Raw genomic sequence first — 19,361 nt, 5'->3', positions numbered from 1 at the left:
GCGGGTATTTCTGGCTAGGCGATTGGGTGCCGTAGATCGTGAGTTCGAGGCCCGGTCAGGGCCCGAGTCAAAAAGTTTTCTTTCTTCGTCATTTGTGTTGCTAAGTTATATATATAATAAAAGCAGGGACATACTATAATATATATGTCAATGATAAATGGAGACATCTCTGTAAAGATATCGGAATCGAATGGGTAAAACCACCAAACGACTTGATTTCTTATTTATCTATTTTGAAATTTTATTATTATAAGGTACGCGTCAAGATATTGTCTCTGGTGTATATATATATATATATATATATATATATATTGAAAGGGAAACATTGATATAGAGGCCCGAATTCTAAAAGGGTGTCCTCCACGGCCTTCTGAGTACTGATAATTCCGGATTAAATGTCCGGTTAATAATTTAGAACTTACTAACATCACGTGACAGTCCAAAATGGCGACGTCGCCAAAGGAGCGTTTCGATGCTGCGGTGAAAGTTATCCATGGTTTGCCAAAAAATGGTTCGTATGTTCCTTATGCAAATATATACGAACAAATTCAAGACGCGACTTTCGCTATTTTTTTCAACGAGTGCATCCGTACTTTTAGCTCAAATTATTCAATTAGGTTTTTTCAGACTCTGTTGTTGACAAACTACAAAGTTCAATCCGGTATCTTCAAATTAATATTGTCCTATCTGGTAGGAATATACAAATGCGGTAGTAGTCCAATCTACCAGCCATAATCCCATAGCTGTAGTGTAGGTTAATGTTGTGAGGATGTGATGCTATCAGATGCCAAAGCAGTCATCACGAACCGAATCAGGAGGAATTTGGTGGGGATCCAGTTTTATTTTCTGTATATATATATATAAGACTAGCTACCTATACCCGATTGAACGTAAAGCATGGCACTTCTTTAATTTTCTGCATGTTAATGTCATTCCATAGTAGTAAACTGCAAATTTTGGGAATTTGGCTTAAATATGAAATAATTTCAATTGGGAATGGGGCCCATTAAAGCCCCCAGAAAAAGCCCTGAATTGGATCACTAATTTACGCTACTCCAACAATGTTAGAGGTTTTACACGGTGAGATACTTTTGACAGGCGCCGTGTGCAGTCGGCAAAATCATATCCGATAGAAAAAGAGCCGACCAGCAACCTCTTATGTTATAGAAGTATAATTTACGCCTAATTAATAAATATTTGCCACAGAATACTTTGCTACATGTACATCATTCCACTACTTCAAATAATCTATTTCGAACATGGCTGCATTGGTTGATAAAAATACGGAATGTGTGTACAAAGCAGAATAAATACAAAGTATGAAGCAAATAGCTTTTCGTTTGTTTTTGCTTTTTATTCCATTTAAGTATTTACCGGACTGCTAGCCCGAGTTTCCTCTGGCCCTGTCACCATGTCTGGTGTAGGGCCAGAGCACACTACTATATGAAAACGTGGAATTATCTGACACCGTTTGGTGTCGCTAAGAATTTGGTGCAAATACAATAAAATCGGATATGACATAACACCTACCTTACATATATGGATAAATGAGATATGTATCTACCCCAGAACACCCATTTAGTCCCATCTAGGTGTTTTATTCTGTCCGTATAGACCCTTGCTTTACCCTAGTCAAAATTTCATACTTAACTCGTCGCCATATTGCAAACTATGTAGGTTGCGGACGGCCTAATTACCCTAATCAACTCGTGATGGGGCGAAAAGGAAAAAAATACAATTTATTTTTAAATATTTTACCCCTTATAATTTATAAATAATGATTTTTTGAATTTAATATAACAGGTTTTGGGAAATAATAAGCTTAGTTTTCTTAATTTAAACTATGCAAGAAGAAAAAACACAATAAATCATATGTGGTCTTTTCGGTCCATTGCGTTCCGATTCGGGTGGTTAGTCGTACTGTCACGTATATACAAAATGGCGGGTCAACAGTACGAAATTTTGACTAGCGTAAAGCGGGGGTCTATACCGACGGAATTAAACACCTAGATGGGACCAAATGGGTGTTCTGGGGTAGATACATATCTCATTTATCCATATATGTAAGGTAGGTGTTATGTCACACCCGATTTTATTGTATATGTACCAAATTCTTAGCGACACCAAACGGTGTCGGTGTCGGATAATTCCACGTTTTCATATAGTAGTGCGCTCTGGCCCTACACCAGACATGGTGTCAGGGCCAGGGAAAACTCGGGCTACACCAGACATGGTGACAGGGCCAGAGAAAACTCGGGCTACACCAGACATGTTGACAGGGCCAGGGAAAACTCGGGCTACACCAGACATGGTGACAGGGCCAGGGAAAACTCGGGCTACACCAGACATGGTGACAGGGCCAGGGAAAACTCGGGCTACACCAGACATGGTGACAGGGCCATGGAAAACTCGGGCTACACCAGACATGGTGACAGGGCCAGGGAAAACTCGGGCTACACCAGACATGGTGACAGGACCAAGGAAAACTCGGGCTACACCAGACATGGTGACAGGGCCAGGGAAAACTCGGGCTACACCAGACATGGTGACAGGGCCAGGGAAAACTCGGGCTACACCAGACATGGTGACAGGGCCAGGGAAAACTCGGGCTACACCAGACATGGTGACAGGGCCAGGGAAAACTCGGGCTACACCAGACATGGTGACAGGGCCAGGGAAAACTCGGGCTACACCAGACATGGTGACAGGGCCAGGGAAAACTCGGGCTACACCAGACATGGTGACAGAGCCAGGGAAAACTCGGGCTACCGGACTGCCATTTGTTACTGGAATGAAGTCTGGAAATGTAAATAATCTTGATTGTGTCTCTTTTATTGCTATTTTTGTGGATTTGATGATGGATTCATGAGAAAGATTTACCAGGTAATAACATACATGTGACATCGTAAGTGATCTTATGTAGTTTAGCTGTTTAATATAATCAAAATATAATCCTAGCTTAAAAAATTTGACAATTTGGGAACAGTGTTAACATCAACCTGGGTAAATTAGAGGTTACATGGTGCCCATCATATCAACCTTGGCAAATTAGAGGTTACATGGTGCCCATCATATCAACCTTGGTAAATTAGAGGTTACATGGTGCCCATCATATCAACCTTGGCAAATTAGAGGTTACATGGTGCCCATCATATCAACCTTGCAAATTAGAGGTTACATGGTGCCCATCATATCAACCTTGGTAAATTAGAGGTTACATGGTGCCCATCATAAATTTCTCGCTGTGTAATCCTCTAACATTGTTGAAATAGTCTTTAACTGAAACATCATTATTTCCAGGACCTTTCCAGCCTTCCTATGAGATGATGCTGAATTTCTACGGATACTACAAACAAGCAACAGAAGGGCCATGCACAAAACCTAAACCTTGGGCATGGGATGTCGTCGCCAAGAAAAAATGGTTCAAACTATTTATTTCAATCGGTTTTTTTTTCACAATTAAATGACTAAGATATTAAATCCCGGATTTATAATTACTTATTTTTTAAAGGTACATTTCTCTTTCTTTGTCAAAAGGGTTTCATTTTCACACATCAGACTTAATTATATGGAGTTTTTAATGGTTCAACTTGAAATGGTTTCATCTTTGAAGCAAAAATGTTGTATTTTTGGAAATTGTGAAAAATCCTAACTTTTCGATGTTGATTTTATATTCTAGGTATCGTTCTATTTTGTTACTTAACAGTTATTTGTACTTCTTATAAAGTGGGAAAATAGGACCCTCAAAACAATCTTTGATGTATACACACCAGTATAGATATAGGATCTTAATTAGTTTTCATTTCAGATCATTTAGTGCTGCAGCGATATGCTTCGGAAAGACTTTACCTCGACATAAATAAACTCATATTTTCCTCAGACAATTTTGATTCTTAAATGATTTTAAATGAATTCAAATGTTTCTGAATATGTGACTGAAATGAAGCAGGCAGCTCTTTCAATTCTAAACAGTCACCTTAAGAAATCGCTTCCGCCGCCATGCTTTTTTTGGACAATACTAATTACTACGGTGCAGAAACCAGAAATAGCCTTATCCGGAAAAGCCATGGGCATATACCATGATGTGAGAAAAAATACAGTGAACCTAACCATGCCAATGCACCGTGATATATTTCCCACAAATTACTGTTGCTGCACTACCTGTAATACTATATTACAATATATACATTAAAAAAAAGATTCAAGCTAACTTGGAAAAAAGTTGGTAAAGTATCGATATACGATCTTGATTTCGATTTCTTTGTTAATTTTTCCAGGGATTCTTGGACCAAGCTAGGTGACATGGATCGTGAACAGGCCATGACCAGCTATGTAGAGGAGCTCAAGAAGGTATGTTATTGCTCTTGTCTTTGTTATCATAATGTGCAGACTGGCTTTTTACGTGTGCTGACGGCATTGACTTAAGGGAATATGCTATCTTGCTGCTATATTCCTAACATTAATATATATTACATTGTTGGAATTTATTTCATCTTGTATAGAAAAAAAAACCGCAGAAAACAAAACAAATAATAATTCCCTTCTTTTGGAAAACATGTGTAAAAAAATAATCAATTCACCCAAATGTGAAATCATGGATTATAACGGCTTGCATTTATGAGAAGTATGACAGTACCTACTTTCGATTGTCATTTTTGGCACAAGGAATTTGAGAACAGTAAACAGGAATGTACAAAAATGTAAACAAATGATACACAATCGAAGGGAGGTAACTCTCTTGTTACTTGCACAGTATGTAAAAAAAACCATACATCCTTATGGTTTTAACAAATGTAGTAGACAGTTGGGTGAATCACTTAATCTATGTAGTTGTAGTTTGTTTACTAATGAACACCTTTCAATGGAAAAAAACGCAAAAAAAAACATATAAAAATAAATTAATATGTTAAACCTTGTGTACTACTGACAACTTCTATTATTAGACGATTTTCCCCCTGTACTTGACCCGATTGTGTACATTACTACATTACTACGACTCCGATATTTGTGTGTCCTTTTTATGAAAGTAATGCAACTCAACTCATAAAACTCCTTATTTGGAAGTTTTTGCTCTTGATTGTATTCAAGTCTTAAGTTTTTGGTCACTTTACTCTAAATTGGAAATTGTGTTAGCACAATTCAAATCCCCAAGACTTCCCTTTTTTACTCTCTTCATACAGTAGTTAATGAGAAAATGCATGCTTCCGAAGTCTGAAAGTCATTGATACAGTACATGTATTTTTGATACAACAGATGACAAATCCTCTTCTTTGGAATTATTGTTAAATAAATAAGTAAATAAATAGATGGATAAATGAATAAATAAATAACAAGAAAACTCTATTACTTAACAAATGTAAGAGATCCAGATGATAGAAATGTGTTCATTTCATTTGTGAATGCTAATCACATGCATTGAACTGGACAAACGTGTCCAGTGTATTTGCTGATCATCTGCTGTTGTTTACTTGGCTTTTTCATTGTCGTGAAATCAATCAGCTTTTATACTGCAGATTCCCCCAAGAACACTGTAACCCCAGATGATGGATAACCTTATATAGATTACTTTTTGATTTTCTTTTCCCATAGATTTTTAATTCTTTATTACAATACAGTGTAGATTTCTTGCAAGTTTTTATATTTTAAGCATATTACTGATTTTGATTTTACCTGACACAGTTTATTTGCTATGTGCAAGCTTTATATATTGTGTTTGTTTGAGTGTAAGTATCCATGACACTTATAATAATTTTTTCACAGTAACATGTGCTTTGTTTACCAGGCTTATAATAATTTTTTCACAGTAACATGTGCTTTGTTTACCAGGCTTGTAATTGGTCAGTTTATGATATTTTGAATCGGTCACTTTGCTGATCATATGAGTCTGTAGTTACGAGGGTTGTAAATTTTTTTTTTTAAATGGATGCATGTTCTATAGTGCAATAAAGTCCAGTTAATGTCATGTATGTAATTCTAACTTTTTTTTAATAATCACATTTTCTTAAAACTGTTTTCTGTTACATTATCAATGTAATGTAGGTTTTGTTAATATCACTTGCTTTGGTGTTATCTCCCCCTTGTGTTAACGCTTGCTCTCTGCATCTCTTATGTACATTACTGACAGAAATATTACTATTTCGACGAAAACTAGAAATATGCTTCATTCCACAATGCAACCAGCCTTAAATGTATTTTGGTTAAACCCCAACGAAAACATTTTTACTCAAATAAATGCTGTTTGGAAGATTCTAAATATAAATGTATTGTTATCAAAACTGTTTTTTTCAAACACAAACATGAGAATTATGAAATTATGTGGAAAAAATATTTTTATCAAACAGATTAAACATATATACATGAACAGATGTATGCACATATATCACTTGCTAGATATTTAACACCGATATTTTAAGTGTTACATCTCACCTAATAAAATCTTTAACGTTACCTTTCAGAGTATCAAAATATGCACAGAAAAATTGCGTCAAATGAATGAGAATGGCGATAAAGGGGTAGGGACATCTTCCTTATTTTCTGACAGTAGAATACATTTACACAGCTTTTCCTCTGCATATTCTATAAAACCTTGTCATGCTGCCACTACTTCCCCAGCAGTCTTTCAGCACAATACAGAGCCTAGAGGTTTTGTATTGCTAATAATGTAGTACCAGGGGTACCTGTATATTACAAATGAAAGAATGCACTTATCAAGGTCTTACTATAATCTTCTGCATATCCTCAATATTTTCATTTGTAGAAAACAAGTTGATAATTTTACTAAAAATCTAAACGTTACCTATGGCTTTCCTGGTATAATTTTGTGCCCTGGACAGTGGTGGGTTAAATGCTGATGCTTCAGCCTTTGTCTGCCGTCTCAATTTTCCTTTTAACAACAGCTCCTCCCAAATCATGTGTGCTGAGCAGAGTTTAATCTAACTTAAGAAGTAGAATTTTTAGGTCAGGGAATACCAGGGTAACATAATAACAAAATATTACTAAAAAACATGGAATGAAAATCTCTGGAGCACAGGAAAAAATGTCAAATTGCTCATTTCACTTTAAATAGAACCCATTCCCTAACTGCTATTACAATCTTATGATTTTAACCAAAAGAAATGCTGTAGTGATAAATTGGTATGTCATGTTTAGCCCATGGTGGTAAAGTTACACATATGTCATGTTTAGCCCATGGTGGTAAAATTACACATATGTCATGTTTAATCCATGGTGGTAAAGTTTTACATATGTCATGTTTAATCCATGGTTATAAAGTTTCACACATGTCATGTTTAGTCCATGATGGCAGACTTACACATATGTCATGTTTAGCCCATGATGGTAAAATTACACATGTCATGTTTAGCCCTTGGTGGTAAAGTTACATATGTCATGTTTAGCCAATGGTGGTAAAACAACACATATGTCATGTTTAGCCCTTGGTGGTAAAGTTACACATGACATATGTCATGTTTAGCCAATGGTGGTAAAACAACTCATATGTCATGTTTAGCCCATGGTGATAAAGTTACACATATTTCATGTTTAGCCCATGATGGTAAAATTACACATGTCATGTTTAGTCCATGATGGTAAAATTACACATATGTCATGTTTAGTCCATGGTGGTAAAATTACACATATGTCATGTTTAGTCCATGGTGGTAAAATTACACATATGTCATGTTTAATCCATGGTGGTAAAGTTTCACATATATCATGTTTAATCCATGATGGCAGACTTACACATATGTCATGTTTAGCCCATGATGGTAAAATTACACATGTCATGTTTAGCCCTTGGTGGTAAAGTTACATATGTCATGTTTAGCCAATGGTGGTAAAACAACACATATGTCATGTTTAGCCCATGGTGGTAAAGTTACACATATGTCATGTTTAGCCCATGATGGTAAAATTACACATGTCATGTTTAGTCCATGATGGTAAAATTACACATATGTCATGTTTAGTCCATGGTGGTAAAATTACACATATGTCATGTTTAATCCATGGTGATAAAGTTTCACATATGTCATGTTTAATCCATGGTGGTAAAGTTTCACATATGTCATGTTTAATCCATGGTGATAAAGTTTCACATATGTCATGTTTAATCCATGGTGGTAAAGTTTCACATATATCATGTTTAATCCATGGTGGTAAAGTTTCACATATGTCATGTTTAATCCATGGTGGTAAAGTTTCACATATGTCATGTTTAATCCATGGTGATAAAGTTTCACATATGTCATGTTTAATCCATGGTGGTAAAGTTTCACATATGTCATGTTTAATCCATGGTGATAAAGTTTCACATATGTCATGTTTAATCCATGGTGGTAAAGTTTCACATATGTCATGTTTAATCCATGGTGATAAAGTTTCACATATGTCATGTTTAATCCATGGTGGTAAAGTTTCACATATATCATGTTTAATCCATGGTGGTAAAGTTTCACATATGTCATGTTTAATCCATGGTGATAAAGTTTCACATATGTCATGTTTAATCCATGGTGATAAAGTTTCACATATATCATGTTTAATCCATGGTGGTAAAGTTTCACATATGTCATGTTTAATCCATGGTGGTAAAGTTTCACATATGTCATGTTTAATCCATGGTGATAAAGTTTCACATATGTCATGTTTAATCCATGGTGGTAAAGTTTCACATATATCATGTTTAATCCATGGTGATAAATTTACACATGTCATGTTTAGCCCTTGGTGGTAAAGTTACATATGTCATGTTTAGCAAATGGTGGTAAAACAACTCATATGTCATGTTTAGCCCATGGTGGTAAAGTTACACATGACATATGTCATGTTTAGCCCATGATGGTAAAATTACACATATGTCATGTTTAGCCCATGATGGTAAAATTACACACGTCATGTTTAGTCCATGATGGTAAAATTACACATATGTCATGTTTAGTCCATGATGGCAGACTTACACATATGTCATGTTTAGTCCATGGTGGTAAAGTTACACATATGTCATGTTTAGCCCATGATGGTAAAATTACACATGTCATGTTTAGCCCTTGGTGGTAAAGTTACATATGTCATGTTTAGCCAATGGTGGTAAAACAACTCATATGTCATGTTTAGCCCATGGTGGTAAAGTTACACATGACATATGTCATGTTTAGCCCATGATGGTAAAATTACACATGTCATGTTTAGTCCATGATGGCAGACTTACACATATGTCATGTTTAGTCCATGGTGGTAAAATTACACATATGTCATGTTTAATCCATGGTGGTAAAGTTTCACATATGTCATGTTTAATCCATGGTGATAAAGTTTCACATATGTCATGTTTAACCCATGATGGTAAAATTACACATGTCATGTTTAGCCCTTGGTGGTAAAGTTACATATGTCATGTTTAGCCAATGGTGGTAAAACAACTCATATGTCATGTTTAGCCCATGGTGGTAAAGTTACACATGACATATGTCATGTTTAGCCCATGATGGTAAAATTACACATGTCATGTTTAGTCCATGATGGCAGACTTACACATATGTCATGTTTAGCCCTTGGTGGTAAAGTTACATATGTCATGTTTAGCCAATGGTGGTAAAACAACTCATATGTCATGTTTAGCCCATGGTGGTAAAGTTACACATATGTCATGTTTAGCCCATGATGGTAAAATTACACGTCATGTTTAGTCCATGATGGCAGACTTACACATATGTCATGTTTAGTCCATGGTGGTAAAATTACACATATGTCATGTTTAGTCCATGGTGGTAAAATTACACATATGTCATGTTTAGTCCATGGTGGTAAAGTTACACATATGTCATGAAGTGACTTACATACCTGCAGGGAGTTGAATCTCCCACATGTAAACTAATACTGTATGCAGATTTCAGTCAGACCTTCGAAACAGTCATATGAGTGATGCTATGTAATTGAAATTTGAAACTCATAGACCTTTTGTTCGTGAGAAAATGTATCACCAGAAGATACCTGCCATAGTTTCTACACTCCCTATACATTAATGGAACTCAGAATATACACAGCTAGTGCACAGGTATATGAATGGACTGAATATCCTAACATTACTGTTTTGATTAAGATTTTAATGAGAGATCGAAATAAATACATGTTGAGTTTAGATACTTATAAACTTATTTTTTGATTTATTGCAAGAAAGATAAAATATTACATAATTTTCACTTTCAACATGAATTATATATACATTGTACTAAGGAACCAAGTTCACTGTTTTGAATAGATATTTGTCTGATGAGGTGACACAGTAGATTCTTACTGTTGCCAAGTTGTTCTATTAGGAACTTATATTTGCTTTGATTTGTTGTTGAAATACAAGCTTCCTGCAGCTTAAGTTAATTGTTGCAAACATTTGATGTAAAATAAAGATTCTTGAATCTTGTAAAGATCTATACCATTAGGGGTAGCTTTTAATTTGTAGCTTTGAACAGCAAACACCATGTTTATGATGAACTCTTCATTTGACATGGTTTGTTCTAAATCCATAAATATGGTTTTTAACACTATACTGAATATGTATTTTTGTACCCGACTTATTTTACACTTCAGATAGTGGAAACTATGCCTCAGGATCAGGTGGTCAGGGACTTTATGGTCAAACTAGGAGATTTTTACGAAGTTGTTGACGAGAAGATGCCAACATCACAAGATGTTGCGTTGGAAGGTAGGTCACTTTCTTAGGGACTTATGCTACAGTGAAGTATTTCTACTTGCCTTACAATAACTGATTTGTGTAACCATGGACACGGGGTTTGTATAATTATATATTTGAGTAAACTTATATTTAAAACCTCTACTTATCTGACTGAAGCCAGTCATTGTAACCACGGAAACAGATTTTTCTACTGAATTTGAAATCTTGAAGTTGAGGCTCAGCTTTATCACATGTACTGCAGAATTATTTCCCTTTGGTGATTGTGTAACTTTATAGCATATACTAATTGTTTGATTTTGTATGTGAGTATCACTTCTGGATGGCAGAGTGTGGCATCCACAAATTTGATAATGTGCCCAAGTGTAGGACCTATGTACATATATATGGCTCTACGATTTGGGCAGAGTTAACATATTCTAATGTCTGTTGAAACACTACTTAAGGGTGCCTGTTAGAGGAACACATTCTGATCACTACTTAAAGGAGATTGTTAAAGGAACACATTCTAATGTCTGTTGAAACACTACTAAGGGAGCCTGTTAGAGGAACACATTCTAATCACTACTTAAAGGAGACTGTTAAAGGAACACATTCTAATGTCTGTTGAAACACTACTAAGGGAGCCTGTTAGAGGACACATTCTAATGTCTGTTGAAACACTACTAAGGGAGCCTGTTAGAGGAACACATTCTAATGTCTGTTGAAACACTACTAAGGGAGCCTGTTAAAGGACACATTCTAAACACTACTAAGGGAGCCTGTTAAAGGACACATTCTAATGTCTGTTGAAACACTATTTAACTTAAAGTAGCTTGTTAAAGGAACAAATTCTAGTAATACTTAAAGGAGACTGTTGAAGGAACACATTCTAAATGTTTGTTGAAGTGACTAAGTTAAAGAAATGATTATTTTGTGCTAGTAACTTTGGTATGCCTGATATATACATGTGTTTTAATTCTTTTTTTTTTCTTCATCTGCCCTTTATATAATAAGCTATGTATAACTAATATTGACTTTATAATTTGAGCATTTTCATTGACAAGCCTTAGTGGTTTAGATTTTGGAAGACTCGCCAATGTTCAGTTTTCGTTTCTGTATAATGAGGGCAATAATGATTTACACACACATCAAGCCATTCAAAAAAATTAAATGAAAGTTAATTAACTTTGTGCAATATGAAGAAGATATCTGGTATTATTATTCGCATCAGATGATCCCCTATGTTAATTCTTTCCAGGTGGTCAGGAGAACCTTGACCTTGACCACTCTATGCGTGTTGACATTGCACATCAACTGGAGGAGAATGACCCAGAAGTGGAGAGTCCAGAGGACCTTAGATCAGAGGAACTAGAGGAACGTCTCAGGAGAAATGAGGCACTCGCTGACCAGATCCTGCAGTTAACAGATGGTAATTAGGATTTATGGTTTGATACATTAAAGTCTGCAAACAATCAATCAATGACAAGTTAATCCATATGACAGTAATTGCATTATTACTGATTTACAGACAATCTAATTCTGATATTGGTGGTCGAATGGCACAGTGGTAACACACTTGCCTTTCACCTCTGTAGGCAGCAGGGGATTTTATTACCCAATCAGGTATGAAAATGTATGGGGCCACATGCCAAACCACATGAGTTTTCCCTCGTACTGAGGTTTCCTTCCACAATAAAACCCCACACATGCTTCTATCCGAGCCAACAAGAGTGATTGATACAAGTTTATTTAACTTATTTCGCAATTGTTGTAAAATAAATAAAAGTTTACAAAGACAATCTTAATCTGGTATATTTGTATTTCAAATTACAAATAATGTGCAATCTTTGATTTTCTACTGTTGCAGAATCATCACCACTATTGACCAATGGTATGGAGGCAGAGTCCACCAACAGTGGTCAAGGGGACAGTGAGAGTGAGGAGGAGTTCTGTGATACATCGGACCATCCTTCACAGGTATGGTTTGATCGTAAACTACCCTCATGAATAGATACATATCATTACCCTCATAGGTATCACTAGATCATGAACAACCCTCACAGGTATGGCTAGATCATAAACTATCCTCACAGGTATGGCTAGATCATAAATTTTCCTCACAGGTATGGCTAGATCATAAACTACCCTCACAGGTATGGCTAGATCATAAACTACCCTCACAGGTATGACTAGATCATAAACTATCCTCACAGGTATGACTAGATCATAAACTACCCTCACAGGTATGACTAGATCATAAACTACCCTCATAGGTATGGCTAGATCATAAACTTCCCTCACAGGTATGACTAGATCATAAACTATCCTTACAGGTATGACTAGATCATAAACTACCCTCACAGGTACGACTAGATCATAAACTACTCTCACAGGTATGACTAGATCACAAACTACTCTCACAGGTATGACTAGATCATAAACTATCCTCACAGGTATGGCTAGATCATAAACTACCCTCACAGGTATGGCTAGATCATAAACTATCCTCACAGGTATGACTAGATCACAAACTACTCTCACAGGTATGACTAGATCACAAACTACTCTCACAGGTATGACTAGATCATAAACTATCCTCACAGTTATGGCTAGATCATAAACTACTCTCACAGGTATGACTAGATCATAAACTATCCTCACAGGTATGACTAGATCATAAACTATCCTCACAGGTACGACTAGATCATAAACTATCCTCACAGGTATGACTAGATCATAAACTACCCTCACAGGTATGACTAGATCATAAACTATCCTCACAGGTATGGTTAGATCGCACACACCCTCACAGGTATATAAGTGACCTTTTTGACCTTGACACTTCTGTAGGACAATTAATTTTGATGAAGTTGATACATTATAATTCAATGTTTCTTCATTTCTTGGCTTTAGGACTCGGAGTCACCACCTCGTGAAATCGAGGAATTGATGTCAGGTGAAACAGTCAGTGGTCAGATGTCCACACCAATCAAGTCAAACAAGACAGGAAACCACGTCCATTTCAACAATAGTATGACAGTTCATTCTGGACACCAAATCACCCAACAGGTCATGTCACCAATATCCAAATCAAACCTTAACACAAACGAACAGTTAAACATTCCAGCGTCTTTTCCATTCCATGGTGTAAATAGTAACACAAGACAATTATCTGAGAGCATGTTGACACATGGTGCTTCACCAGACTCACAGAATGTCTCCATGGAGAGTGTGCCAGATGGTAACTACCAGGACAGGTCGACAAGTTCATTGGAGGATTCATCATCTGGACAGGCAGAAAACATTGGTGATCGTGACCATTTTAAAACAGCAGGAAGTAAAGTTCAGGGGAGACCACTCTTGAGGAATCATTCACAGCAGACCGGAACAGGGACCAGAACAGGTAAAGGGGATAGGAAAAACATAATACACATATATTGCTTTTTTGTTCATATTTGAAAAAACAGCATTGCTTTAGTAAAAGACTATTGTACACATAAAGCCAATTATTGAGTTTATACAGATTTTTGAATTAGGAAGTCATGCCTAGCTGAATAAGTTTGTTTTGCACACAGGTTTGTTTATGGCCCAGGGTGGGGCAGGTGAGCCTATACCCAGAGCGTCTAGCAGTGGCAGACGTGGCGAGGACAAGCCTCAGTCTGGAAAGGAGGGTAACGACCAGCTGGCAGTAACACTGATGCGACTACAACAAGATATGAACAGAGTGCTGGCACGACTGGACAGTGTAGAGTCTGCAGTGCTGCAAAACAGATCACAGGTATTGTGGAAAGTGATTCTATAATATGAAGTTTGTCAAACTTGTTAGAGTGGCCATTTTGAAAAAAAGGTGAAGTTAAAAGTAGGCAATAGATGATACATTATTTCCATTGTAAAGAAAACCTGGTTCTGAAGAAGTAAATTTCTTAAGAGCTATGATAACTTGCCAACAATGATGGGTAAGGATGAAAAAAATAGATAACAGAGAATGTTTTTGTTGCTGCAGCACATCAAAGAAAAAAAGATTTTATTAAAAGTATGTCATTTATGAGTCTGAATGAAGAATCAGTACACAGAGTTCAGGATCAGATTCCTGTTGAATGTTGATCATAGGAAATGCCTTTATAAGCTCGCCAGGACGGAGTCCAGGGCAGCTATTGCTATTTCCCAGGCATCAGCATTGTCGATGTCTGTAAACAGTGTTGTGTTAATACTAATGAGAATACAGCTTAAGTATTTGACATATACATTATATACAACACATGATGATGTGTGTCATGACGTGACCTTTACATTAATTGGTACTTTATTTGCTGACCTGCTGACCTTGACCATGATATTTGATGTACATTTTTGTACTTTTAAAAAATAATTCTGAATTTTAACCAACTAACTATATATGTTACTTTCTGACGACTCTTGTTATTACTCAGTTAAAACATTAGAACATTTCTTTCTTTTTCAGGGTGACCAGAAAGTACAAGGATCGATATGGGTAAGCACTGTCTTTGTACCTGTCTCGATACTTCAGATTTACAGTTACTCAATCAATCAATCAATCAATTATTTTATTAGAGTGTCAAACAACTTACAACATATAAAATACATCATAAAATATTTCTCTTTCAAAGTAAGATATGTCCAGCCATTTATGACTTATTTAGACACTATAAAACAAAATAATAGTCTAAGATATTGCATGCTAAAAGTTAATAAGGTAAGGTTATCTCAAGCTATTAAAAATGGTACAGTACGTAGCCACGTTATGTTACAAGAATAAAAAGCTACGAAAGTTACTAATTTAGCTTTGGTTGTCAGTCTTGTTTTGTTAACAAAAGAAGTATAAGGGAGCAGTTATGGTTTGCATGAGGACAAACACAACAGAGTACTTAAGTAGGAGAGTGCTTCAGCTTCAATGGGTGTATACTCTGGATCTAATTCCTTACTTACTTGGGAGTACATTGCTGTAGATAATCTTGACACCAGTTGATTGCAACTTATATTATGTATCCTTAAATAGCCTTATTGGGCTGATATTGTTACAGAAGTCATTGTTAATTATATTCATTTCAATTCTCCGCCAGTGATTGAGCCTGTTACCTATGGATTACTTTGGCACCAATATAGGTTATGTTCAAAAGCTAGGTTTTTCCTCTCTGTCTGTCTGTGTATGTATGTTACTCAAAATTTTGTCAACACTCTGTTGGTTTTATTCGTTTAAAGATTGTAATAAAGTTTTTTAAATTTCAAAGGACCATATAATATCTTGATCAAGGTCAAGAAGATTACTATTTTTAGAAAGTCCTTGTTAGTGCTCTAGCTGCTTCATTCCTTGAGGGATTTTGATCAACTTTCAGACACTTTTAAAGGACATAATATCTTCAATGAGTTTGAGTTTTAGGTTTTTTAGATCATGGTCACCATTTAATACTATTTTTTAGGAAATCCCACTTTCATTTCATATAATTACACAGTCAAAATTCTAACATTACGATTTCTTGTTTTATTACATTAAAATCAGGAACAAGTTAGTTGTATACTTTCCATTTTCCCAAGTTAACACCAAAGGGCACAATCTTTATAAATCATTACAATATATATTGATTACTTTAGCAAAACTCAGTAAGCTTGTTTATATGGTATGTCAATTTACTGTCAGAATTTCAAACACATGTGATAACCCTGGTAAACACTAGCCACAATATACTACTCAACTGGAGAGAACTTCTCTTTAACTTGATGGCTGTGTGTAAGACTCCCTAACTGAACAATATATCACAGCTAGTATTTAACAGGGTTAAAATAGGATGTTAAACAATACTCTTCAAACTACTCTCAACAATGGTAGGATGATTAATGAAGTATTTCAAATTTCATTTTAATTAAGTTGATCAGGAAGTTTTGTTCATTTGACAGTATCATGATCTATGAATGTAGAATCAGTTCAGAATGATTTGTCTTTATTTGCAGAATTCAAAATGGTGGCCGTTTCCTTCGTTGACGGGGAGGACATTCTTTTTTGTGTTTGTTTGGCCATTTGTTGTTCACTGGTTGTTGACAAGGATGTTCAGGAGACGAAGGTAAAGTTAAAATTTGGGTCACTGACACAAGGTTACAGTTAATTTGTTAATTAGTCTACATTGTATTGCTAAAGCAGAAAGATTTAAAATGATATAAAGTTATGTTTTTAGTGATTTACCTGTGTTTGTAATTTGTGACACAATAAAACATATTTCACCGTTGTGTGATGTTAAAACAGATCTTATATCTGCTTTTTTCGATATTTTATTTCCCTATCGCTCATTTCAGAGATTCAAAAATGATTTGTATAATGAGATATTATTGACATTTTTCTTGTTTTGTTTCAATTTTCAGGCAAAACCGATAAGGAAGATTTTACAGAATCAAAACCGATATTGTGCCAAATTCTGAATCATAACCTTTGATGGGACAACACAAATCAGCAGTACTGACTGGATATCCCATGAGTCCAATTCGTGTATGAGAGAACTGTCTGAGCACTATCTAGCCTGTCTGCTATCCTGTATGGAACAATGCTAAGTACCACAGATGGATTTGTGTTATCTCACCGATGTATATAACCAGTAATTCTGTTTTATTATCAGATAATGATTTCTATCTCTATTTGAATTGTGGAATAGGTTCCATCCAAAGAAATGCTGAAAACTTATATGATTTGGATTTTGGAATATCAATTAATTCATTAATGACAATTCAGTACTCACTTGTTAGCTTGATAATCAGTCCATTAAATTTTTATTTTGCAGAGGTTTAATTGAGGGATGGAAGATAATAATAACATATGCATATGTGGTGGTTATATGTGGTGGTTTAAAACATTCTCACTTTTTGAGATCATCCATGTAAAAGTTATATACTGTACCTAATTTTACTCCAGAATGTTTGATCTCTAAAAAATTAAAATGTCAGAAAGTCATTTTGTTCTCATAGGTATGTGCTCAATTATATAAATGTGAGTTGTTCTTACCGTTTGTTTAACCAATTGGAATACTTGTTTAGTAAACATATCTTTGAATCAGTTGTTGAATATTTCATGATTTGGTGATATTAGATGATTTATTGCATTTGTATGGTATCTTATACAGAGGTATTTCTTCTGCTTAGGTTAAATGTTGATAACAAGTCTGTACAGTGTACAGTTGTTCTGCTATCATTGTGAAGGGCATGTTTAATAAATTGGTTGTTTTAAAGTCTGGTCAGATAATCAAAGGAATCCCAAACTTATGTTCAATTAAAGGAATCCCGAACTTATGTTGATAGACCTTGTTTTATCAATGTTTGATATTTGATGTTAACACTAGTCCATGTACTGTCATATTATCAAACATCTTATATGGAGATGTCACCCTCTTCAAATGATGGTGAATTTCCTGAGCATAATAATGTTTCTCTTTTAAACCATTGTTAAACCTATGTGTATTACCAAACTTTGTAGTACACAATGCAACACATATAAATGTTTTATCTAATCGGTCAATATTTGTTTGTGTTGCCCTGTCCAACTCTGATCCATTCCAGCCATTGAAATACTTGCATTAGTGTTCATTTCAAGATAGTTTTGTAGGTATCTGTGATATATATTTTGTGTAAATCAGCATTTTGTTTGTGGGTTCATTGATTGTTAATTAATTTGTTTTTGTGAGATATTTATCATTGATGAACTAAGTTGAGGTGAATATGTGGTTATATCAACCTGAAAACGACACATTAACTACAAGAGTTTTAGGTTTACATGACTACTGATGAACTGTGAAAATGACATTCAGTCTTGAATAGTGTTACATTTTGTATTTAAATGATAAAGTTCTTTTTCTTTTAAAAGGTGGCATATCAAAATTATCAATGAAAAAATGTACCACATTTGATAGATTATATTGTGACTGAAGGGATTCATGTACATATATATCTTATGTTGTTTGTCAAGTTCTCATTAGGATAGAGTATTATTAAAATTGTTCAGATGTTACATGCAGCAATGAACTATTGAAAATAAAAGATTTGTGTTGCAAGAAAGTTTGATGATGAAAATATGCTTTGCTTTCTTTTCATTTTGATGGAATCTGATTATCCCTTCTGATGACCTACATATTGTGTGAAGGTAGGGGTTGTTACAATGATACTCTTTCTGTACAATCCTGAAGTGTGAGTGAACTACCGTGTGATTGATAGGTGTTTTAAGTGTATCAGAAATGTCAAAAGATGGGTCAAATTATCTTTATTTTATCCACCAATTTGCTTGTATGTTGTTGGAAATTCTAAGAATAAATGAGATTATTTTGTATGATTAACTTATTTGAGTATTGGGTGATTTGACATTAAGGCAATGTTGAGAATGCTTGTATAATGAAAGATCATGGTGGTGAGTTAATTACAATGAACATTTCTGTCTGCAGGTTCAATAAAGGAACTATTTTAATGCTGGTGTTTTTGGTGATGTTTTAACTAGATATTTTACGCCCTATACATGTAACTGTATGCACATTTGACAGACGTTTGTTTCCAAAATAGGTATGGTAACTTTTTACACTCGTCAAACTAATTTGGCAGGGACCATATATCCATTATGTACAATAAATACAGAATAGTGATGGTAGATACACAATGTAGGTGATATTAATTCCCAACTTGTTTCAGGTCACTTGAGTAAACT

At 35.1% G+C, this 19,361-nt stretch overlaps 1 protein-coding gene across 3 annotated transcripts; it reads left to right on the top strand.

Moving 5' to 3' along the window:
• Positions 1 to 437: 437 nt before the first annotated feature.
• LOC117321678 (acyl-CoA-binding domain-containing protein 5-like) lies at positions 438 to 19,127 on the top strand. Of its 3 annotated transcripts, none has more exons than XM_033876185.1 (12): positions 438 to 511; positions 3,301 to 3,421; positions 4,278 to 4,350; positions 6,456 to 6,512; positions 10,588 to 10,702; positions 11,931 to 12,101; positions 12,540 to 12,649; positions 13,586 to 14,075; positions 14,248 to 14,450; positions 15,135 to 15,164; positions 16,640 to 16,749; positions 17,045 to 19,127. In XM_033876185.1, the coding sequence occupies exons 1-12, from the start codon at positions 445 to 447 to the stop codon at positions 17,055 to 17,057; spliced, it is 1,560 nt and encodes a 519-aa protein (XP_033732076.1). In that variant the 5' UTR covers positions 438 to 444; the 3' UTR covers positions 17,058 to 19,127. The 3 variants fall into 3 exon arrangements, with proteins under 3 accessions (XP_033732076.1, XP_033732077.1, XP_033732078.1); XM_033876187.1 differs by lacking the exon at positions 438 to 511 and adding an exon at positions 2,684 to 2,806; XM_033876186.1 differs by lacking the exon at positions 6,456 to 6,512.
• Positions 19,128 to 19,361: the final 234 nt, after the last annotated feature.

Source organism: Pecten maximus, chromosome 2, assembly GCF_902652985.1.
Source record: "Pecten maximus chromosome 2, xPecMax1.1, whole genome shotgun sequence".
Taxonomy (NCBI): Eukaryota; Metazoa; Mollusca; class Bivalvia; order Pectinida; family Pectinidae; genus Pecten; species Pecten maximus.
This window is presented reverse-complemented; position numbering and strand designations above follow the sequence as displayed.